Source organism: Musa acuminata, chromosome BXJ1-2 (genome assembly GCF_036884655.1).
Source record: "Musa acuminata AAA Group cultivar baxijiao chromosome BXJ1-2, Cavendish_Baxijiao_AAA, whole genome shotgun sequence".
Taxonomy (NCBI): Eukaryota; Viridiplantae; Streptophyta; class Magnoliopsida; order Zingiberales; family Musaceae; genus Musa; species Musa acuminata.
Genome location: NC_088328.1, coordinates 24364943 through 24388842, shown reverse-complemented (window position 1 = coordinate 24388842; position 23900 = coordinate 24364943). Strand labels below are relative to the sequence as shown.

General features: G+C 38.9%; 3 protein-coding genes across 3 annotated transcripts; all 3 read left to right on the top strand.

Moving 5' to 3' along the window:
* The first annotated feature begins 1777 nt into the window (after positions 1–1777).
* LOC135602437 (probable WRKY transcription factor 14) lies at positions 1778–4861 on the top strand. The gene is made up of 3 exons (XM_065094255.1): positions 1778–2572; positions 3153–3293; positions 3949–4861. Exons 1-3 carry the CDS (start codon positions 2010–2012, stop codon positions 4472–4474), a joined length of 1230 nt encoding a protein of 409 aa, XP_064950327.1. The 5' UTR covers positions 1778–2009; the 3' UTR covers positions 4475–4861.
* A 1216-nt stretch (positions 4862–6077) lies between these two features.
* On the top strand, positions 6078–11798 carry LOC135582626 (uncharacterized). Its single transcript, XM_065094256.1, has 8 exons — positions 6078–6370; positions 6669–6761; positions 7716–7794; positions 7918–7996; positions 9760–9799; positions 9889–10023; positions 10278–10415; positions 11330–11798. Exons 1-8 carry the CDS (start codon positions 6156–6158, stop codon positions 11598–11600), a joined length of 1050 nt encoding a protein of 349 aa, XP_064950328.1. The 5' UTR covers positions 6078–6155; the 3' UTR covers positions 11601–11798.
* A 1683-nt stretch (positions 11799–13481) lies between these two features.
* Positions 13482–22474, top strand: LOC103975928 (phosphatidylinositol/phosphatidylcholine transfer protein SFH6). The gene is made up of 15 exons (XM_009391067.3): positions 13482–13689; positions 13783–13888; positions 15230–15530; positions 16447–16546; positions 17254–17520; positions 17633–17710; positions 17813–17914; positions 18003–18052; positions 18194–18293; positions 18378–18476; positions 18614–18730; positions 20346–20478; positions 21167–21570; positions 21950–22024; positions 22109–22474. Exons 2-15 carry the CDS (start codon positions 13855–13857, stop codon positions 22127–22129), a joined length of 1881 nt encoding a protein of 626 aa, XP_009389342.2. The 5' UTR covers positions 13482–13689; positions 13783–13854; the 3' UTR covers positions 22130–22474.
* The last annotated feature ends 1426 nt before the right edge of the window (positions 22475–23900 follow it).

Below are 23900 nucleotides of genomic sequence, written 5' to 3'. Positions count from 1 at the left end.
ACTAAATCAAAATCGAATCTTTATTCATTTTAAATCAAATAAAAAATCAGATCTCGATTTTAATATGATTTTTATTTTTTTGGGAACCAAAATTGAGGGATTCGAATCAACTATTCATATTTTAAACAATTATTTTATAATTAAAAACTACTATTCTAAAATTAAAATCAAAGTTGAACTAATAGAAATTGATTAGAGTTGGAAACTCTTAACATTGATCTCAATTTGTCATTTTGTATCTAATAATAACTTTCTTGATAGCATATGTTAGAGTCGAGAATAAAAGTCTGTGCATGATTAGAATCTGCACTATTAGACTTTAGGATATGTGGATCATGAAACAGTACCGGCTTCGTCTTGCTACTTTACCAATCCCACCGAAACCCTACCAATGTCGAATAGGACAAAGGATCTTACTGTGTGACAGTTCCGACATGGAAAGCCACACCCGAGGAGGTTTCTTGAAGGTCAAATTCTCTTCTCATACTCATCTGAAGTATACATTGTTTTAACAAAACACACACTCGCAAACAAATCATTCTCTAAACTATAATGCCTAAAAATCCATGTTAAATAGTACAAAAGAAGTTGTTCGAGCTTTTCTCCTCTCTGGTTGCCTCTTCTTCGATCGTTGAATCATTTAAGATAATGTATTATGTGAGTTCATTATTTGTTTGGTTAAGATATGTTTTCTACTGCATGTCGATCTTACTCATTCTTTGTCCGACTTGCACGTGTGATGTTAGAGTTTCAGCGTCAAATGAGTTCTTCCCCAGGCAAAGGTTTTCGAGCAAAGAGATCATCCAATTATTATTATTATTTTTTGGAGGGTCAAACCATGAAGAGGATTTGCACTGTAGCTTTGGAATTCATCAAAGGTCTTCTTCCACATCCAGAAAACGAGCCTCGGTTGCTTTGCGTCAATAATTAACCATGACTACAAGAAGTGACTGCATGCAACGAGCGAGCTTTAGGAGTCTTTAACTGGCCATCGCAGCAAGATCTCATGGCAGAGGCAGTGTCAGAAACATGACGAGAGGGGAGCTTATCAAAGCCGGAAACTGCGGCTGCTTGCCACCTCTCCCTTTCCACCTCATTAATTGGTTCAACAGTGCAGGTCTCTGTCATAAAAAAAACATAAGCTTACTGGTGGAGAAATGCATGAAGATGCCCTCTCACCTCCCCTCCAGGAAAAAAAGAAAAATCAAAATCAAAACATTGTGTAAATAATAATTTTTGTTATCGTTTACAAATATTATATATATATATATATAATAAATTCTTCAATCAATCAAGAACATAAATATTATTTTCAAATTGAATCAGAATTATTAAACCATATTATATATTTTGTTTGATATAATTACAATATATTTAATTTTTATTTTTATTCTATAAATAATAAGATGAATCAATGAATTGAATTGCTTTCAACATCAACCCAAATATATTATATTTTATTTATTGTATTTTTTTTATTTATCTATCATCATAAGAAATTCACAGCTGCTACTCGTCCTGCATCAACACTCCCTCCTCCCAAGAAAATCAAAAATCAAAATCCACCCATTGAATAGATTTTAAGAACCCAAAATCAGAAGCATGATTAACCCACCATCTTCTTCCAATATATTCTCCCCCCTCTTTCTCTCTCTCTCTCTTTCTCTCTGTGTGGCTCTCTTGTTGCGTGTAGAGAAGCCCTTGCCATGAAAAAGTCAGCTTCTTCTGCATATAATATATATGATTATCTCTCCGTCTCCCTCTCATTGTCTCCTACGCCTTTTCTTAAGTTTAAAGAAGAGCCTTCAGTTTCTTTCTCTTTCTCTTGGTGAAGGCTCGTTTTTTAGTCCTCCTCCCCACTGATCTCTCTCCCATGCTTCGGCAGAAGCAAGAAGACGAGACCAGGCAGCTGGTGCAACACCATCAGGCCCAAGTACCTCTGATTTCCTCTATCCAGATGTGTCTGCTGCTAACGAGCAAGGGATGTGTGTGACTATTTCTCGCAAAGGATGGAGAATGACCGAGGGGACCTCGCCGACATAGTCCGAGCTGCAGGCAGCCGTAGCGGACCACCACACGCCAACTTTGATCCTGTGGTCTCTCGGTGTCACCTTCCTTCACAGCCTGTGGTCTTTCCTGAGAGAACCGAAGCCCCTACCAACAACTCGGGTGAGTATCTCCTTAACCTCCGTGACCCTCTGCCGGATCAGTACACAGGCGTGGAGTTCTTCTATGGCGCGGAAGCGATGGTGGCACCGGCCAAGACCGACACAGATAGAAGCAGCGACCATGGCGGGGGAAGGAGGCCTCTCGTATCTCCCGAGTTACAATCAGGCGAGCAGGAGAACGACAGGCCTTGTAACAACTTCTCGAGGGTTCTTCAGATCTCGCCCGGTGGTAGCCGCAGGCCTTTCCCGCTCTCACCGAGGCTGATGAAGCCGTCGCCTGCAGTGGCTAGGGAGATGATGATGACGAAGCTGATGAATGTGAGCAGCAGCTCCGCAGCCGGACCGGTGGATCATGGTGGTGGAGTGCAGATCTTGTGTCCTCAGACTCCAGGGGTCAAACGAAGGTTCGAGATCGACGGATCATTTGTCGAAAGAATCTTAGTACCTAATCTATTAGATTATCTCGATCATCTTGTGAAAAATCCCTAGTCTTCCTAGCATCTAAAGAGATTCCTTTTTCTTGTTTCCCCCCTGAGCTTTTCCTACTGTGAGTTGTCTTGGGACGATCCATCGAGACGATCTAGCTAGAATAGTTTTAATGATACTGAATCTAGGCGGAAGTTAAGTGTCCCGTAGAAGGCAGTTGCTTTTGATGGGAATGCATCAGGAGGAACTGATGGAACTCTTTAAGGATTCGAGCCATCAAAAGTGGAAGCATCTTTTTCTCCTTGGTGAAACCAGGCAGCCATAGAATTGGTTCTTCGACTAGTACAGGCCTTAGCTAAAAAGAGCTCAAAAAGACAGACCCACGGACTCCCAGAACCGAGTTTATGATTGGTAGTGGCAACCACAAGCCTCCGCTTGAATCAACCAAGACTTCTAGAATATTGGGAATTCTTTTGTTCTTCTTCTCTCTCAGTAATTTTTTTTTGCCTATCTATGGGGTTGAAATATCTCAAAGTTCTAAGTGGACTTTTGACACAGAAAAAGCCAGGCAAAGAAGGTGGTATGCATACCGGCTCCAGCGGCGGCCACCAGCAGACCGACCGGTGAGGTTGTTCCATCTGATCTATGGGCTTGGAGGAAGTATGGCCAGAAGCCGATCAAGGGTTCTCCGTATCCAAGGTAAATTTCCCCCATCATCAGTATTCCGATTCCTCGTCTTCAGGGAATCTTATCAACTTTTCTCTTCTTCCTTTCTTTTCTTGATTAGTGGATGCACATCAGTTGCCAATGCAAAGATCAAATCATATAATAAAAAAGAAGAGAACAAGGAACCACTCCTCGTGTATCAGTTTTTCTTTGGTCTTGCTCTCACAATTTCGCATGAGGAACATGAAGTGCGTGCCTCTATCACTCCTTTCATGGATGATGCGTAAACCTAATAAAATAGTGGTGATCAATATTAGAAGGTCATATTGCTTCTTGAAGATCTGGACCTACATTAAATGAGAATTTCAACTCTTGACAACCTTGTTAGCTTTAACTGTGAGCATCGTTTGACTTGTCAGGGCACATCGAGTGTAGATTTTTCTTCTTTATCTCTATTTCCAGCTTGTGTGAGTGAAATTTTATGCCGCCTCCTCTGTTTTCTTATTTTCTATTGTTTGTTTGGATCATATCGAACAAGCTTTTTTGTCTCCCGGGAAAAGAAAAGGTCGTGTTTTCGTTCATGGTACATTCTCTTCTTGCAATCATCCGTGCCATGGCTTCTTTCTCGGCTCAAGATTTTCCTGTATGTTTGGTTTCCAAAAACTGATGGAGATTTCATGGACATCAGGGGCTATTACAGATGTAGCAGTTCCAAGGGATGCTCGGCGAGGAAGCAAGTGGAGCGCAGCCGAACCGATCCTAATATGTTGGTCATCACATACACGTCGGAGCACAACCATCCGTGGCCTACGCAACGCAATGCCCTTGCAGGATCCACGAGATCTCATCCATTCAAGAACGCCTTAAAGATCCCCGGCGACGATGTTCTGAAGTCGCCCACGGCTCCCAAGGAAGAGCGCAGGGAGGCAACAACCTCGAACGCTCATCTAGATCTAGAACAAGAACAAGAAGAAGAAGAGATGGATAAGCCAACTGAAGACGACGACTTCAACCAGAATATGCACCGAAGCTACAAGCCGATGATCCCGGAAGCGGACCAGCCCGACGACTTCTTCGCGGACTTGGCGGAGCTGGAGACTGACCCGATGAGCCTCATCTTCTCCAAAGGATACATGGACGCAAAACCAGACGAGGAGAGGGGGCACAAGGCCTCTGACACCATGGACATGTTCGATTGGGCAGGTAGCTCCTGAGGCAAAAATGATAAACATAAAAATAAGATCTCATTAGATGAATTAGAAGAAGAAGAAGAAGAAGAAGAAGAAGAAGAAGAAACTCTGGTAGTAATTATCCTACAAAGTCCAAAGTTGTGTTCAAGGTCAAACGAGCTTTGTGGATTCACGAAGTTGACGACTGCTGGGAGTTTTAGTTGCTTAACAGAACAGCAGCCATGGATGAGGGTTTCAAAAAGTAGGGGTGGTAGTGAAGTGGGAGCAGTCCCCCACCAGTTTGGAATTTTGGAGGATGGGACAGAAAGCTGCGGCACAGAAGCTTTCAACAGTTCACAAGTACGTGCGTCGGATGTGACTGAAGAGGCCATGGCAAGGATGTTAAGAACCCTATGATAAGGTTTTCTTTTCCCCCTCCCTCTCTCTCTCTCTCTCTCTCTCTCTCTCTCTCTTCCTTTCCCGCCCTATCTTCTCGAGGTGGGGAAAAGTAGTTCGTATCCGGCGAGGATTTCAACCGCAGGATGGTATACAAAGTAAAATGACCGGCACTGTTCGATATCAGTGGCGTTAGCTTGTTGGTCTATCGGCACTACATCTGAGCTTGGCTTGGAACAACATGAAGTGCATGGTCCATTTGCAAGCTAAAAGAAGGAGAAAGATACTTTGACAATCATCATGCAACTTTACCTAACAGTCGTTCTAAAAATATTTGCCATGGGGAACACCACAGAAACGATCTCAAACCCAACCCACAGATTCGATGGCGGTAGGGAGCGGATTCATGATCTATTATAGTTCCGCATGGCGTTTCGTCTTGTAGCAGGCGACGACTGTCTCTGGATTAGTTCGCTTGAATAGTTCGTAATCAGATCGATCAACTGATGTGGTTCCTATTACGTACTTGGTTTCTAATAATAGCAGCGTAGATAAACATTGAAGATCACACCGAAAGATTCTATTATTGACATGAACTGTCAAAGATCGACCCTTACCCCAATGAATCAGCTGCTGATCGAGCCCACCTCATCTCCATCGGTCGGCAGCTCCTTAGATCTGCAGCATCTTTGGAAGAGTCCGACGAAAAGATTGGACTAAGCATGTGCTCAGAATCCTCCACGGAAAATGAGATCTCACTTCTTGATGGGACGGTTTGGTGATGATGACTCGATGGCCAATTTCCCATGTCATCCTCGGAGTACCACTCTACACTTATTTTGCAGATCAAAGAAGCTGTGCACTGGCCAAGTTCGTTCTTCATGTCCTGCTTGTAATCTTGATGCTGACTCATCAATTCGCATTTTTATCTTTGTGATGTTGATTCTTCGACGAATGAAACATCGATTATCGACTATTTGAGGGTACCAATCTTCATAAATCGACAAGACCCTCAAAATCATCATTTAAATGTTGCTGAAAGATGGAAAGGATGCTCTCTATGTTGCGTCGAGGTTCAGACATTTTTGACATAATTAATTAATTAATTATATATATATTATCGTTGGACTTACATCCCGAAAAATGGCAAACTCATGCGTCGGAGATTTGCCGATGTAAACTCGATCTAACGGGTTGACTTTTTTTGGTGTGATGTAATAACTGTTCCGATGGAATAATATAGTGTTTTTCATTTTTCAAAAGAATAAGGAGCCCTAAGGGAGGCAACAGAGGACTGAGGTAAGGTCGGCGAAGAGTTTCCGGGACCGGGATGGAGGCGGCGATTTTTGGGGCCTCTTGCCGACTTTCTCGGGCGGGGACAGTGGTCGTGCGTTCTCCTCCGGAAAGGTCGCACCGCCAGTTATCCGCGCCGATGACCGTGGCGGTGGCGAGGTCCGAATCAGGTGGGGGAGGCAATCGATTGTTCGTCTTTGGAACAGGATTCGTCGGCCGATACGTGTCCGATCGATTCATAAGTCAAGGCTGGTATGATTTGATCGATTTCCTTTCTTGTGAATCGTATCTTTTTCATCTCTCAAGTCTAGATTTTTCTATTTGTTGCTTCCGATTGTTGGGCTCAGCTGCGGCCGCTGGGGTTTGTCTCCTTGGGGTAGTGCCTTCCCCATATTTAGATCTTCGAATCGGAGTGCTATTTTTTATCCTTTAGCCTCAACTATCCTTCTTTCGATGTGAAATTTGTAGCCGCGAGCAACCAAGTTGGTTCTTTTGTTTGATAGGGTGTTTTCCATATGTAATTTGACGAGACACGGATGGATCATTTCAGGCATGTCTCCGGCACCTGCACCAGTGCTCCCATGAAGACAGAGCTCGAGAAGATTGGAATGGAGGCCTTTGTTTTTGATGCGGTTAGCGACCAGTACGTGTTTTGTCACGTTGAAACAATTTCAGCACAATCATAATGGTGCTCAGTTTACTCTTTTGCTGGTCTATTCAACAAAGAAAAGGGTGTTTGATCAAGATTATTAGCATGAATTTGTAAATCTTGCTAGATCGATTGAAGCATTGGGATATCTCTCCGGATGTTGTTCTTATTGATAGCAGTTAAGATTTTCCCAATTATATGAGGAGAGGAACATGTTAATACATTCAAGCTTCTTCAATAATTCTTCTTGTCTTCTATTGGTATCAGAGCAGGTGAGATGAGCGAGGCTCCACGGCTGGCTATTGAAGCTTGCCATTCACCACATCTCTTGCCTCTCTAACCCCTGCCCGCTCCTTCCCTCTTCTCTTCCATACGGTCTTCTTCTTCACCGGCGTTGCCTGCACCGATCAGGTTTCTACTGTTTGTTTTGTATCGATTCAAGATTGGTATCCTTGACAGAAGCACCATCTTGTGGGGTTATGATAGCAAATAAGATTTCCCTAACTATATGAGGAAATCTCTCTGTTCCGTTAATGCATTCAAGCTTTTTCAATAAAGCTTCTTCAAGTCTTCTATTCTTTCCAACACTTATAACTTCCGTCCATTCTTTTTCTCTATTTTTCTATTTTGCTTGGTTCTCATTTTATTTATCTTATTTTTAATTTTCAATTTGAGTAAATTTGTTGATTGTTAGGTTCTGGTTATTTCAAACAGAGCAGTTAAGCTTTGAGAAAAGATTTCTTTCCCTCAAATAGAATGACAATGCAATTTATGCAAATATAGTCTACTTGAATTAGCAGGATGACCAATTATATATGTATAGATAGTCTATTTGAATTAGCAGGCTGATCGATTATATGTGTGTTTATGGATTCACATTCAATAGATTGTTGTATGTTGCATGTTCTTCGTTCTTGACATCCATTTGCTCTGTATCTGACAATATAGGCTGAGAAGTCTCCACACCTTGCAACGTGCAACCCATCTCCTGGTCTCTATTCCTCCTATTGTAGGCATCGGTGATCCTGTAAGTTGATCATCATCTTGTTGATATCTGTTCTTTGGTACCCACCGCCGACTATGTTGTTTTCTAATTTTAACATTTCAGTGGTTACCAGCTAGGCATATATGTCTATAATTTTAAATGCAGTTGTTGTGTCTTCACGGGGAATTGCAAGCTGCAATAGGAGATGGAAATTTGCAGTGGCTAGGGTACTTGTCGTCAACAAGTATGTTTTATTATTTATAACTTAATGTTCTTTTTTTGGATTTGATATTTTTAAAGCTCTTTTTCTTATTCAGTATGATTTATGATTGTTGTTAAGTGACCTTTTTTTTTTCTATCATGGTTTAATTCTACCACATGAAAGAAAGATCATAAATATACTGTAGATTTCTATGCCATGGCTGGAATACATTGGTTAAGCAAGTATCTGCCCTATATGCACAACTCTAGTTTGATAGTGGAATGCTGTCAGCATGAGAAGGCTTTCGGACCTTCCTTATCGGCTCTATACACCGGATACCTTATATATAATAGAATTCAGAAGAGTCTGTCCAGTTTGTGCTGTTTAAGCAACTTAAGGTAATTATCTTCAAAATATTTGGTGGGTGTCAAATATAATTTGAATATGTTATTAGAGAGGATGGTATATGCATCACATATGGGAAACAAAGTATTTATTTGTCTTGCTAATCCGCATTGCAGTAAGGACTAGCGATTGATCGTAGAATTTTGCTGATCAAATTAAAAAGAAAAAGAAAACAAAAAGCAAAAAAACTTATCCCGATTGTTTAGTTGGTATCAGACCACTTACTTTGTAGAAGATCAGGGTACACATATAAGCTTGAAAGGGCTAGTTCAGTGAATTTAACAAACTTTTTTTATCTTTTGGAAAAATAAAGAATTTTTTAAAATATATTTCTTTTCGGAAAAAAAATATCCTTTAAAAAAAAATCTACTTAGAGAAACTTAGTAAAAAAAAATTAATAATTTGAGTTGCTTTGATTGGTCAAATATGAGCGCAAGTAGTGACTATGAATTGAATGGCATAGCTCTGAACTACAGGGTCAAGGGGTTGCTGTCTCTGATCCTTCTTGAAACATGCAGTGGGGAATTATCATGTGCTGATTTATTACCTTTCATAGCATATGATGGTAAATAAGTTACTTGATGCAATACTAAATGTCTTTCGATAAGATGCTTTTCAGGTCTCAGCATGTCAGGATAAATTGCTGAAAGTATAGGTGTTTTACATGTGCCCATATTTAGTTCTAAGCAGCAGCAGCCAGCACCTTCCAACCATTTGGCATCCTTTATGATGTCAGGAAACAGATAATTCTTAAAGATTCTTCCAAGTTTTACAGGCAATGACAGTTCTGATGGACCCTTGATGCAAGATAATATTTCTTGCTTTTTTTTTTACCACCAGACTTGTCTACTTATTGTTACGTGCAGAATCACAGATCACTCGTTCTTTCAGTCCAAATCTTCTTCAAGACTGCATTTTGCATGAAATTTCTTATTGGCATTTAATTTCACGTTCATCCTGAAGTAAAACATCACTATATTATATGGTGATATATATGACACTGGTTAGCACCAGTCTATTGCTAAGAACAAGTCCCAGGTAGTTAACAAGGAAACTTTGTCTAGCTGGTTTTTATGCATTGAAATGATCTGTCTTCTTGAACATAAAAATCCTGCAGAGGAGCTGGACAAAATGGTGCATCCAACTGTTCCAAACATATAATCATGAGCATTCAATAAGGACTTAATGAAAATCTAGGGTACAATTCAGTATGTAAACAGGTTAAATGATGTCAATCAAGTATATTTCAACGTAGGGTCATCTACATCATTCATCTCCATGGGATCATCCTTTGGAACTTAATGTAACTTGCCCTTTCTCTGTTTATATGGATGAAAATTCGCTATGCTATCATCAAGCAAGCTTTTGTGAGTATGTAGTTAATTCGTGTGTTGTTGCAGGTGTTTATGGAGATTGTGGAGGTGCCTGGGTTGACGAAGAGTGAGCAGCTATTTTTTATTGATGTTTTTGCTTGCTTTTAGAAAATTAGGTTCAAAAGACTATCTTAAATAAGTTATTTTTTAATGCAGCTACCCTCCAGATCCTGAAACAGAGTCTGCTAAGTCAAGGCTTGCAGCAGAGAAAGGATGGCTGGATCTGGGCCATGAGCTTGGGGTGACTGTTAATGTGTTTCGATTAGGAGGGATATATGGCCCTGGAAGAAGGTTTGCGTTCAGTTTGTGTAATTCTGCACTTGTTACATCTATCGGCATAGGTGAGAGACTTCAAGGGCTTTTAGGTGAACTTGAAATTTGACTCTCAGGTTGAAGTATTCATGGGTCTTTTTATGTTAATTATTCGGAGATGTGGTTTCCTTGCAGGATACCTAGCATAGTCAGATAATCTCTTTTTTGTATAATTATTATTATTTTTTTGGACTCTAGTTCCATGATATTATCACTAATCATGATTATTCCAGTGCTTTGGACACCATCATTAAAGGACAAAGTTTGTCAGAAGCACAGAAGAAGAGGGAATCTAGGCTCTTTACAGCAAGAGTTCATGTTGCTGACGTATACCAAGCAATAAAGGCCAGTATGGAAATTCTCTCTTCAGGGTGTGTACCACTTTTCGACTTGATAAACTTTTATTTTCCTCTTTCAATTATATTGGAGCTTGTGTCTTTGGATATTTTGGTGCTTCTATGTGAACAGCTGGGATTTTGCTTTTCTTTTTCTATCTATGCAAATAATTCATAAAACTATTACTTTATCTTGTCAGTTTCCAATCGCATCGTTGATTATGGCATTCATTGTTATGGGGAGGGACTGATACAGAAGTAACTTCCATTGATTTTTCACAGTTCTTTTATTTACCCCACTTTCTTTCTCTGGTGAATTTGATTGCCTTATCTAGGGAATAGCCTATTATAAACAGACTGACTAGGAATTGTAGCATGGAGAGGTTATAAAATAGAAAAAGAATTTACAGTTGAGAGCCCAAATAACTTAGTCCTTCATCTTGGAATATGCTATTTACGTGGCATCATGACATCCAAGCGGTGTTTTCATGTGCCTTCTAGACTCTAAGAATGTAACATTTGTCCCCCACTTACGCAAGTAATACATGCACGCAATCTGCTTTACTTGGAGATCAAGCCCTTGTCTGTGGGAAAACTAGTAATCCAGCTTCTTGGATGGCTATATAAGCCACGGACATAGGTGAAGCAGTTTGATTATGTTCTTTGTCTTCATTCTTTATTTGCTATATAGCAAACTATTTAAAGACTAAGAACATGTATTAAAATGCATCTATGGCTTCATTCAGCACAGTCTATTCATGTGGCACATCAAATACTACTTTAGTTTTTTACATATCTGGATTTCGTTCAGGAAGAATTAATCAAAATGTCCTGCATGTACCTTTTTTTATTGGATAAACTTTTCACTTGATTTTGGATGAGATACGCTCACGTTGCTTGATTTGAACATGTTGTGCAGTGTCTAATAGCAACATCAATATTTGCTTCAGGAGAATATATAATGTCGTAGATGATGATCCAGCACCGCGACAAGAAGTATTTGCTTTTGCGCAGAGTCTACTTGAGGAAAGATGGGCAGGAACAGTGTGCAAGTTGGATAACAATGATATGAAACCCCATAAGAGTCTTGCAGGATGTGAGAAGCGTGTGTCGAATGCTCGACTAAAGAAGGAACTCGGTGTCAGTCTTCTGTACCCAATGTACAGGTTGGGGTTGCGGAACATACTGGAATCTTGGGACTCAGTACCCAAGGAGCCCTAAGAGGTGAATGAATTATGACAACACATCGTTAATCGCTCGAATGCTTTGTCAGCGTATTTGCCTCATTTTATTGAAGAACTTTATCTGAGATCCGATCTCAGTTGCAACTGGATCCAGCTGATCTAGTGAACAATTGCTGAAACTTATGTACGTACAATTGCAAAGGAAATGGAGTTGTGCAACTAGCAGCATTTTTCATCTGTTTGAAGGAATTGTTCGTTTCCCAAGATTCTTATGCTCCTTTCAATCTAAAGTTTCAGATGCAAAGGAAATAGATTTTTTCCAGTGGCTGCGTTTTTCATCTGATCAAAGTTATCCATATTATTTCCCAAGACTTTTACAGCTTTCAATCTAAAGTTTCTTGGAGGAGAGAAACTATGCATCCTTGGTTCTCTACTTCAGCTCTCACTCTCTCCTAATTCGAATCATATGACTGTCACCCCTTACTTTTTTAGTACCAACAACACAGCATCCAAACATATGCACATCAAACTTGGACAAAAAACCAAAAAAAGAAAGACAAAACTAACAATTGAAGAACAAGGATTCCAGCAAGCATGACCCACCTAACAAAGCGGGCTGGGAAGTTCTTACAAGCTGAAAACCACGGAGAAAAAAGAGCAGAGTGCACTCTGATCCTACAGAACCGATGTTATCTTCAAATTTAAGAACGATTAAAGTACTCTAACAACGAGATGTGAGCAACACTGTTCTCGAGGGCAATCTCTTCACGGCAGTGGAGAATAAAGTAATCCAAGACTGCTCATGCTTTTTGCAATGAGACCGTACGTTGTGGCTCGATTTAACAAGAGCATCGTTTCCAGGTTTTCCTAGCGCAGATCTGGGCTGTTATTCCTGGTGCTCGCTGACAGGAATCAACTTCTTTATATGTTTTCTGATCAAAAGGTAAAGGTCCACCCTGCTTTAGCAAATCCCATGCCATTTGGCCAAAATGAGCTAAAGATAGGGAAAAAATGAAGAACAAGAAGAAGAAGAAGAAGACGAGCATTGCGAGCAGATGCATCAGCATAGGTTTCGGGAATAGCCTTATACATGACCCATGTTCCGGCATACATACCTACTGATAAGATAAGATAGGTCTTCGCCGTCGACGGACTCCGCCATATAATATAATATAGCAAAGGAAGCGCGACTTAAAAGACTGCAGATTTTTTTCCTACGTGCCCCGAAGAACACGTCGAGGCCGAATGACTCGAGGCTCGTCGTGAACTACGACGCGCAGGTTTCCTAAAGAAGGTGGAGAATGTTTTGACGTACTAAACATGCCTTTGCATGAGACATGCATAATGATCAGATGATATGTGATTCCCAAGTTTCACAACCGAACTTTGCCAGGCTGCCATCTCTTGTCAAGTCCCCCCATTCGCCGATGGCGTTTGACTTGCATCTACAAGTAATCAGATTAATTGAAGGCGTGTGATGGTCAATGCCACCGGGAGGACTGGACTCGTCGCAGCTCCCTTCAGCAAAGGCTGCTCGTATTTCGTTTTGTATTTTCCGTGTGGCATTATACAAACGGTCGCCAATTTGGGCCCCAACATCAAACATCGGATTCTTCTTCTGTCCGCGACGGGGACGCGCATCCGCGGCCTTCGTTGCTGGCCGCAAGATTTATCGCGTAAGAGCGACGGTGAGAAGTCGGCGTTTGCATGGCATCGCTCTAATAGTAATTATAATAATAATTATTATTAATATTATTATAATCCCACCTAAGAAGAACGCAGCGTCTGACGTCTCTGCACCGGCGCGTTCTACGAGGGAAGTATTCTCCGCGGAGGACCCCACCACGTGTCATTCTCATGGCAGTCGGGCCCACAAACTGGGGACTGCTTCCACTTTGCCGTTCTGCTTGTTGTCTCAAATGCCCCGATTTCTCCGCCGAGGAATCGGCGATTCCTTTCTCTATCTTCTCCGTCTTCATCTTCCTTTTTCTCCTCGCTCATACCCACTTGGCTCGACCTCAGCTCTGTCGGCTCCTCCGCTTCCACCTCCGGGATCGATCTCGCGCCTAAATCCGTCGATCGCTGACGGTATCTGGATGCATCTCAAGGCTCCCGATCGCTTCGTGGTACTTCGATCCAGTTCCGGTTGGGTTCTTGGGAAGATCCGGACATTCTAGGGTCTTCAGTGGTTTTCTGACCTTAGTGTATCTTCTTTGCAGGAGTGATTAGGGTCTTGGCTGCCTCCTCCTCACAGTGATATCTTCATCGCGCTGGTTTGTTTGCCGTCTGATATGTCGGGGCCACTGGATCGGTTCGCCAGGCCTTGTGAGTTGCCTTCTCCTCTTCGTCGTGTCTGATCACAATGGCTGGTTTGGAAGTGTGGTCTTTGGATTTTTCGTTTCAAATCAGTCTGATATGCAATCATTTTGCATAATATCTAAGCAAAAGGAATTCTTGAATATTTTTTGATACTGGTTACAAGTTAAAGTTGCTGATTGAATTTGTTGTTGGATTTCTACTTCCTCACAATCGTGTTATGTTTTGTCTCCCTGCAGCAATAGCATTATTTCTTTGCAAAATTGTACCTATTTTTCACTCCCAGCTAGTCCTGATGGGGGATTGTTAAGAATAGGAACTTAATCATCGTCGAAGTTCAAAATGCACACTCTTTACTTTTCTGCAGTCGATTTCTTATCGATACAATCCAAGATTTCTAATTGTTGACCGTGCAGATAATGTATTGACACTCTGATCCATTTTTGCAGTCTCTCCAAGCGAGACAAAGTTGAGCGATTAATTTTCTGCATTTGTTTTTTCTTTTTCCTTTTTTGCGGTATTGATTTGCAGAGCACGATGCGCTTTTCTCCTACTAAATCAACTTGGGGCTAGCCATTTGAATATATTTCTGATTTTCTTACCTATATCTTGTTAGCTTCTATTCACATCCGAGCTAGAATGCAGCAAACAAGGAAATTAAATGAAGGCTAAATACTTCATTGCTTTCTAATCGATGATTAATATTGCAGTCTCTTCATAAATCATAAGGTATCGCCACGTTCAAAGATAGGCAGCCAGGTTTGATAAAATATGTTCATGCATTTGAAGTTATCCATTTAACTTATTCTTCATTTTGCAAAGTTGCGGCAGGCCAATAAACATTGGGATGCTGCTAGGTGGCTACTCTTACAGAATTGATGAGTGTGGATCTCACACATCAGATCTGAGAGACCACATCACCATTAAACATTTTTGGGGATAATTTATTCCACCGAAAGATTTTACCAGACATAAACTTGTCTCTTCCTCCTCAGGATCAGGGCTTTAACCAAAATTTTGAATTGAATATTAGCTTATCTGGCTTTAGTTTTTTCTTGTCCGGTATTCAAAACCCAGATTATTGGATACTAGCATTTTTTTTTATTTTGATTCAGAGTAATTTAGTAGTAATGTGGAAATTTGTAAGTCATTTATTTGGCAAGTTCTTACTGAATATTTTATATCTTTTTACTCTGAAAGCTTTAACATCTTTCTCACTGCTTTTATTTCCTTTTATTAAGTGGCATACTAATCCATTTGGCAACGGAGCTTTTTTCTTGTGTTATGCATACTCCATAACATATCTTTCTTCATTAATGAATAACATATAACTTCTTTGACTTGTCAAAGGTTTTGAGGGTTTTTCAAGCCATGATGAACGAAAGGAACGGAGATCAGATATTGAAAATTCAGAAGATGAGAGAAGGACACGAATTGGATCCTTGAAGAAAAAAGCTATAAATGCATCTACTAGATTTAGGCATTCTTTAAGGAAAAAGAACAGGAGGAAGAGTGATAGCCGAGTCATTTCTGTTTCAATTGAGGATATAAGAAATATTGAGGAGTTGGAGGCTGTTGATGCATTCCGTCAATCTCTAATTTTAGATGAATTGTTGCCTGCAAAGCATGATGATTATCATATGATGCTGAGGTAAGCTATGTCTTGTCTACTATCATTTTGGCTTTATATACTTATATATGTTTTTGCAAAATATCTAGAGGATTTATATTATAATTTTTGAATAGATATACTAATCCATTTTACATTTGTCGATGGCACCTTTTCTTTCTCTTGATTCTTGCAATCAACCAGGGTAGGCTAGATACATAGGCTATGGTGTTGTTATTTGTATCCCACAAATTATCTTTCTTTTCTTGCCCCTTTATTTTAAATCAACTAGAATTGGTGCTTTAATTTGTCTGTTTTCAAGATAACCAAATATTATTATGTGATTTTCCTTTTTAGTTTGCCCTTAGAGATGTTATATTCTTTTAGCACTAAAAGGATTAGTTGATTTAGTTCCTCATTTGGAACATCATTAGTCCAGAATGGAGGACCTAAATCAACTATGCTCTACAAGTTAGTTATGGGCTTAGTCATGCTTTACGGATCCTAGTTTGAAGAATAAAAAACATTTATGTCCAAAAAATGTGTAATTGAGATGAAAATATTGTGATGGATGTGCAGAATTACTAGAAAAGATAGAAAAAGATCTATTTTGGCTTGTTGTTATTGACTGCTTAGCACTTTGGAGTTTGGAGGTTGACCTGTGCTTTGATATTTTTAGCTTAACTATGTTTTATAAGTTTTGCTTCTCCATGTATCCTTCTGGTAATTCGTAGTTAGCCTTTCTGTTTCTTAGTTATAGGGATTAAAATTTCCCTTCTAGCATGAAAAAGGTTCCAATCTTTTGTTTTTGTTTTTTTTTTTCGGTAAGTTGCCTGAATTGTTGTTGCTTGCTCAGTGGCTTATTCTAATGTGACTTTTCTTTATGAGTTCATTTTTTACTTTTTGCTTTGCAGCTAACTTTTCCTGCTTAATATCTTGAAAACTTGTTTACTCGTAGGTTTCTTAAGGCAAGGAAATTTGATGTTGAGAAAGCAAAGCATATGTGGGCTGAAATGCTTCAGTGGAGAAAGGATTATGGCACTGACACTATCATAGAGGTTATTGACTGTAGAATCTCAGAAACCAAATCGCAATTATTCAGTGTACAAATAGAATACTTCTGTTGAACCTATTGCATGAACACTGATTTTAGGCACATCTTAACTTAATATTTTGAGAACTGACTTATATATAAGTTTTGATGTGTTCTTCGATTCTATGAATATTATATATAACATGATACATTATGCATGACTTTTTTTTCCTATTACTGCCAACTCTAACATAAAGGACCTAGCAGAAATTGCTAATAATTCAATGGAAACATGGAAACCTTTTATGTATTATTTTCAATATACTGTAGGTTGCTATATCTGTGGCTAAACTTTCAATTATCTTAATTTTTATGTGAATGATTCCTCTAAATGATTATGGGATTTATGCTGGATAGAAAAGAAATTAAAAATTAAAGATTTGGTCCAATATCATATTGGTAATCTGCTGGACTGCTACAGTACTGATAATCTGATATATTGTGTGGTATAGAAACCCTTACTCCCACCCTGAAAAATGTTTAAAAGTAATACCAACTGATACCAGATCAATATTTGAAACCATGAAAGAAACCTCCTTGCAAACTATGAACTGCAGAATTCTACTTGCAGATATTGGACATCCTTTTCCCCTTATCTTATACATCATAAGTTCATCTTTTATTCCCATTGTGTTTACCTTAAAAATCTAACTGGATTTGATCTTTCATCAGGACTTTGAGTATTCTGAGTTAAATGAAGTTCTACAATACTATCCTCATGGTTATCATGGGGTAGACAAGGAGGGAAGACCTGTTTATATTGAAAGGCTTGGAAAAGTTGATCCTAGCAAACTAATGCAGGTGACAACTATGGAGCGTTATTTAAGGTATCATGTGAAGGAGTTTGAGAGGAGCTTTTTAATTAAATTCCCAGCTTGTTCAATTGCTGCAAAGAAGCACATTGATTCAAGTACAACTATCCTTGATGTTCAAGGCGTGGTATGTTGTCACAGACTCAGTATCATGGAAAAACCATCACTATTAATTGGTTAGAACATCTAATGGTCTGACACATCAATCTTATTCTTGCCATGATTGGTGTGATTTGTAGAGTTTGAAAAACTTCAGCAAGACTGCCAGAGAACTAATTCAGCGATTACAGAAGATTGACAATGACAACTACCCTGAGGTAGACAAGATACTCCTTTTCTTCACTTCGAGTGTCTTTTGTATTTTTGGAGTAATATTCCTCTGACTACAATGTTCCTATCTGGTGAAATAATGACTGTAGACCTTGCACCGAATGTTTATTGTCAATGCTGGCTCGGGATTCAGGTTGCTGTGGAACACTGTAAAATCCTTTCTTGATCCAAAGACTACTTCCAAAATTCATGTGTGTTTCTTCTCCTACTTTGTTGAAATGGATCTTTACCCTGACATGAGAAGATGCATACTAAAATTGTTTTTCCAACTGCTATCAGGTTCTTGGAGCAAGGTATCAGAATAAGTTGTTAGAAATAATTGAACCCAGGTTTGTGCTTTGCTATTATTTTATATTATATTTAACCTCCAAGGAAACAGAATTTTTGAATCTGACTTATTTCATATGATGTTTAACGACTAGAGAGACAGGTATTTAATATTCTAATATATCACTTTGGATTATCTCCAGTGAGTTGCCAGAGTTCCTTGGTGGCTGCTGTACCTGTGCAGAACAAGGAGGCTGCCTAAGATCTGAAAAAGGTCCATGGAAGGACCCAAATATACTGAAGGTTTCTGTTTAATATCTCACTTTTTTCAACCTTTTTCTTTCATTTTCTTATGTAGTGTTTATCATGGTTCTTGTTGTCAAACAGATGGTCCTCAATGGTGAAGCACAATGTGCCCGGCAGATTGTCACCGTTTCAAATGGTGAAAAAAAGATTATTGCTTATGCTAAGCCACAGTACCCAACAGTGAGTCTTCTCATTTGATCTCAGTTCCTAGAGTAAAATCCATTTTGTAGAGTACTGAGTTGAGTCTTCTCATTTGATCTCAGTTCTTAGACTAAAATCCACTTTGTAGAGTACTGAGTTCTCTATTGCTGAAACAGATAAGGGGTAGTGATACGTCTACTGCTGAGTCTGGATCAGAAGCTGAAGACATCACTTCTCCTAGAGCAGTGAGGAATCATATATCACATCCTCGCTTGACCCCAGTACATGAAGAGGTAAGCTTGTGTCTTCTGGTTGTGTTGTAGGTATATGATTGGTTTTCATTTCCTGTCTCTTTGAAAATTATGCTGAAGTTCAAGTTTTGCTGTTGCAAATTTCTCTAGTATGCTTTTATGGCACTGCTCATCCTCTTACATTTGGCCCACTTTGTATTGTAACCTGCTTAATTTTTCAATGTATTTTATTTTATGATAAAATTCATTCTTTTTTTTGTTTTTCTTCTAGTTGGGGTCTTTTGGCCGTATTTTAGTTATGATCTTAACCTTTGTCTTTGTAACATTTACATCCATTGTCAATAGCAGTAAATATAGAATAACTTTTTGATTTTTATATGGTCTCAAGGGATCTTTTGATATACTTATTGTAGTTCCTGTACCACCCTCCTCACACATTATTTGTATCTGACAATCCCTCGAAAATTATATGTTACTTGGCATTTTGATAATTGATGCTAGTTTCCTGGTGCCAATTTTAGGTCATTATATATGCAAATCCTTTACATTAGTGGTACCTAATCACCAAAAAGCAATTCTTTATATCTGCAGGTTTTTATAAATTGTTGTTCAATGGAATTCAAATTCTCTTATTTTTCACTCGAGACTCTGTGGAAGGAAATAAATAAAGATGCCTTTCTTTTATATTTGACTTCAGAATAGATCACATCAAAATTCATCTTTTGACACATTTATTTGATATGCTTATGTCTTGGTATAAAATAACAAATATGAGTTTTGGTTTGATCATCTTGGTGACGGGACTTATCATCATCACCCACGATAGAGAGAATCTAAAAGAAGAGCACTGGTTTAGTTTTTCCATTGTCAATCTATATCCAATGACCAAGATAAATGGAAAATTTTGATCACATATTGGTCTTTTAATATAAATATAGAATTAATGACTAATCAAGAACAATTCATTTGGTCTTTTCTTCAACCAAAATTGTTTCTTCTGTACCATCCTAGGATAGAAAGTTGATCGCCCTTTTGATGCATTGTCATCCTTTGACTGTCTGATTCCTAAAGAGACAACTCAAACCAGAATTTAGTTATGGTTTTCACTGTTCAAGTATACCTGTTTTATTATTTATATTTTCAATGAAATGACAATGTTATCTCTTGCAGCATTTAAGTCATTTTAGGAGTTTGCATTGCCATCATTGTTTTGAAGTACGGGTTTTTAACTAATCGAATTAAGTAACTAATGATTCATGCATAACATATGACACTAATATATCATATCTAACAAATCTAACAATATGCATCTGTTGATCTAAAGGCATTATGATTACTACTTCATAAAAGAAATTTAATGAAATTTCATTTGTCTTAATTATTGTGTTTTCGCAAAAATGAAAAAGAGGTCCTTATGCATCTGGTTGAAATTCTGAAAAAAAGGATCTCTCAGATTTCTATATCAAGTTATCACAATAAGCATAAATGATATGAATTTTAATTATAATTTATTACATGGAGGTTGCCTCTGAAGTTTGTCGTTTTGTGATAATATTTTATGAATATTAATATCTATGCATGTTAGATATGAATGTTGATAGAGGTTATAAAAAGTCAATATTAACATCTTTTCATATCCTCGTTTGTCTTCCTGCAGGCAAAAATGGTTAAGGCAGCTAGTTTTTCTTCTGGTTTTCCAGAGTATGATGAATATGTTCCCATGGTAGACAAGGCTGTGGATGGCGGATGGAAGAAAGAGATCTCTAATAAAAGGCTATATGCATCCAAAGGTCGATGAGTCTAATGTTTTTGAAATAGTAGTTATGCAAGCCAAGTTTATTTCCATTTTCTACCAGTTATAATTTCTAAATAAAAGGGAAGGGAAATGAATAATTTGATGAATGATCAACTCTTTGTTAGCATGTTTGCTTTCTTTAAGTAACTCTTTTTGCATTACCAATAGTTTGGAGCTGTTAGGAATATGGTTTTTCAAATGGCTCTATTATCCAACACGTGTTGATTGCCACTCAGATCATGGTTCCAAGAAATTGGTTCAGAACAGACAGACCTACCACATTCAACAAGTTTGAGTTAGGTTAATTGTTTGATCACCAAACTCCGAGGACCAAGCTTTTTTTGTTTTTCTCCCATGTTCTAGAGATCTTCTGAACATCTAATATGAAAGTCCAAAATCTTGCAATTTCATGCCATCTGCATTGACTTGGTAAAGTTCAGATTTACGCTTATATCTGTTAATTGAAGTACCTGGGAGATATGTAGGCTTATCTGATAGCAATTATGTTGGGCTATTTTTGGATCCTCTTAAGCAAAATATTTTAGCAATTGAAAGACATTAATTCCTTGAAACATGTATTTTTGCTGCATTTGGGATGTTATGTACTTTTGAGTCTTTGACCCTGTTAACAAATTAAATCATTGTTGTCTAATAAAACTTGGATCATTTGAACTTCATTGCAGGACAATGCTCTAACCCTGAGACACATAAATCTCCGCAAGGAGTTCGGGCTCAAATAATCCAATTCCTTGTGACCATCATCGTGTACCTCTTTACACTGGTTTGTTCAGTCAGCAGTTGTGTGTCAAAGAGGCTACACAATGAAGTCTCTGAAAGAGATCAACATGATCCTATGTTTTATGTGGACCCCATGGTCAAGGAGGAATATAGTCATCCTTCACCTGCTCCTGCATTTACCGAGGCTGACCTTCTTTCACGCCTTCTAGTAAGGTTGGGAGAGCTGGAAGAAAAGGTGAACATACTTCAAGCAAAACCATCTGAAATGCCTTCAGAGAAAGATGAATTGCTCAATGCAGCTGTTTGCCGTGTGGATGCATTGGAGGCTGAGCTTATTGCTACCAAAAAGGTGTGCTTTGTGTCCTATCTATCTATTCTACAAATCTTTATTTTTTATAATTCAAATGAGTATGCTTTAGGAAGCGGCAGTTAAATGGAGTCATTATGTTAAGCGAAAACATTGTTTTGTCAACATATGGATTCTTTGATACAATTAAACTGTTCTCAACCTGTCCTAAATCTTTCTATTCATAAATTAGAGGTCCTCATCGCCAATATATCTTGGTGAGTGTATCTGCTCTTTTTGCCAAAATACTTGCAGTCATGCAATTAGCTAGCCTATACTTAACCTTTATCTTTGCACATCTGCAATATCTTTTAGTTTATCTATGTTTAGTGATGCATCTCCTTTCATGCATCAATGAAATGGGTTTTTATGTTGGTTGTAGGCTTTGCATGAAGCTCTTATGAGGCAGGATGAACTTCTTGCATATATCGACCGTCAAGAGGAGGCTAAGATGCGGGTTAGTTAAGATGATTTATTTCTTTAGTTTTGATTATGATGTTGTTTGATCAGATGACGAAACTTCTCTTTTACACTTGTGCAGAAAAAGAAATTTTGCTTTTGAACCAAGAGGGCACATAGATGGCTTTCACAACATCAAATTCGTTGCTTTTGCTGCTCAATGAAGCATGATTTCGGTGCCAATCGATGGAAACGCACCGGCTGCTGACAAAGACAGTGAAATAACTTATTTGACAACGAAGATGATGGACAGTCGAGAAGTAAATAATACCTTTGACCTTTCTATGTAAGCTTTCTAGGTATGGTTATTGGCTATCATATATCTCTTTCCACAACGAACTTGTTCTTTCTGCTGCTCCTAAGATGAAACATGATCTTGATGTGAATTGACGAATGAATATGGACAGTCTGAGAAGCAAATAAATAATGCCCTTGAGATATTTTTATATGAGCTTTCTAGTTATTGTTATCGGCTATCCTGATCTTTGCAAGCTATTGTGTGCACCTTCTCCTCATGCAATGCCGGCAGTTTCCTGGTCATTACTAAATTGTAAGATCGCTTTTTTTATCTCTTTAACAATTACTAGATGTTGTGATTGGTTCGACAGATCCACGGACAGATTATTGCATGCGTCAGACCAACACTGGAAGGAGGGAGGGCACGTTCGTGTCAGAGCCCTATCAGATTTGACTATTGGGATAACCAACCAGTGAAGAACATATCTTCCACCTTTTTTATAAGATTTCTTTTGATTAATTTCCTATGGGGAAGGAAGGCCTAATAAAAAATGATCTGCCCCATGCGGGACCCACGTGACAGGCCGATTCCGGCTCCAATCACGTCCGAGAGATCTTGACGTATGTGTTTTCATTCGACATTTGTCCTGTATACCGCCGCGCTTAAAATGTAAAAGCCCTGCACGAGGGACGCAGCGCCAAATTGGGAAATCCAGCTCATCGTGCACGCTATGTGCTGCCATGACTAGGGGGTGCTTAGGTAGTTGCATGGGTCTCCGTCTCTCCTTACCCGATTCTTGGCCGTCCTTGGTCGTCTATCTCTCTCTCTCTCTCGCCTCAGTCGTGGCATGGCGATCGGAATCCCCTAGTCCCGCCCCAAGGGTTGTCTTCCTCCTCTCATCTCTTCCACAAGGTGTAGATGCCAAAGCAAAGGAGATCGTGCGCCTTAGTCGTGGGATGGCGATCGGAATCCCCAAGTCCCGCCCCAAGGGTTGTCTCCCGCCTCTCATCTTGCGTTGGATCTCAGGTTTGTGCTAGATGGATCTGTCAAGAACAAAAATAAAATAGAACAATCAATCGAAATTCTTTTTCCTGTCTTAATTGATATTTGGAACGTCTTTGCAGATTTTTTGGGGTTTAATCCTACGAAACGAACTGTCTTGATTAGCGTCATTAAAATCTTGATCCAGTTTCCCTTTTTTATTTTTTTTTGCTCTGCTTTTTTTTTTCGAGATTCTGGGTGATTTTGGGATTCTGCTTTTAATTTTATGTACGATTTGGCGGGTTTCTTTTTTTTTTTTCGAAAAAGAATTCTTTCATTCCTTTCCTTCCTTATCTTTAATTCGTAGATAATTCCTTTCCAGACGCGATTCTCTTGCAATTCCGTCATGATCGCTTTCCATTTCTGGCTTCGCAGAAATGGCACCGAATTTCTGTGAAGCATGAGTGCTGCTCTTATATGGCACCGAAATTTCATTGATCCTAAATACCAGGGCGCATCATACCTAAATTTTATTGTTCTTGGTGTTACATCAATCTTATGGTTCTTTACGTTTCTTAGCATAGCAACATGGAATCTCCTGATCGGGGTTAGTCTTAAATCCAGATGTTGACACGGGTTTCTTTTTATTGTATTC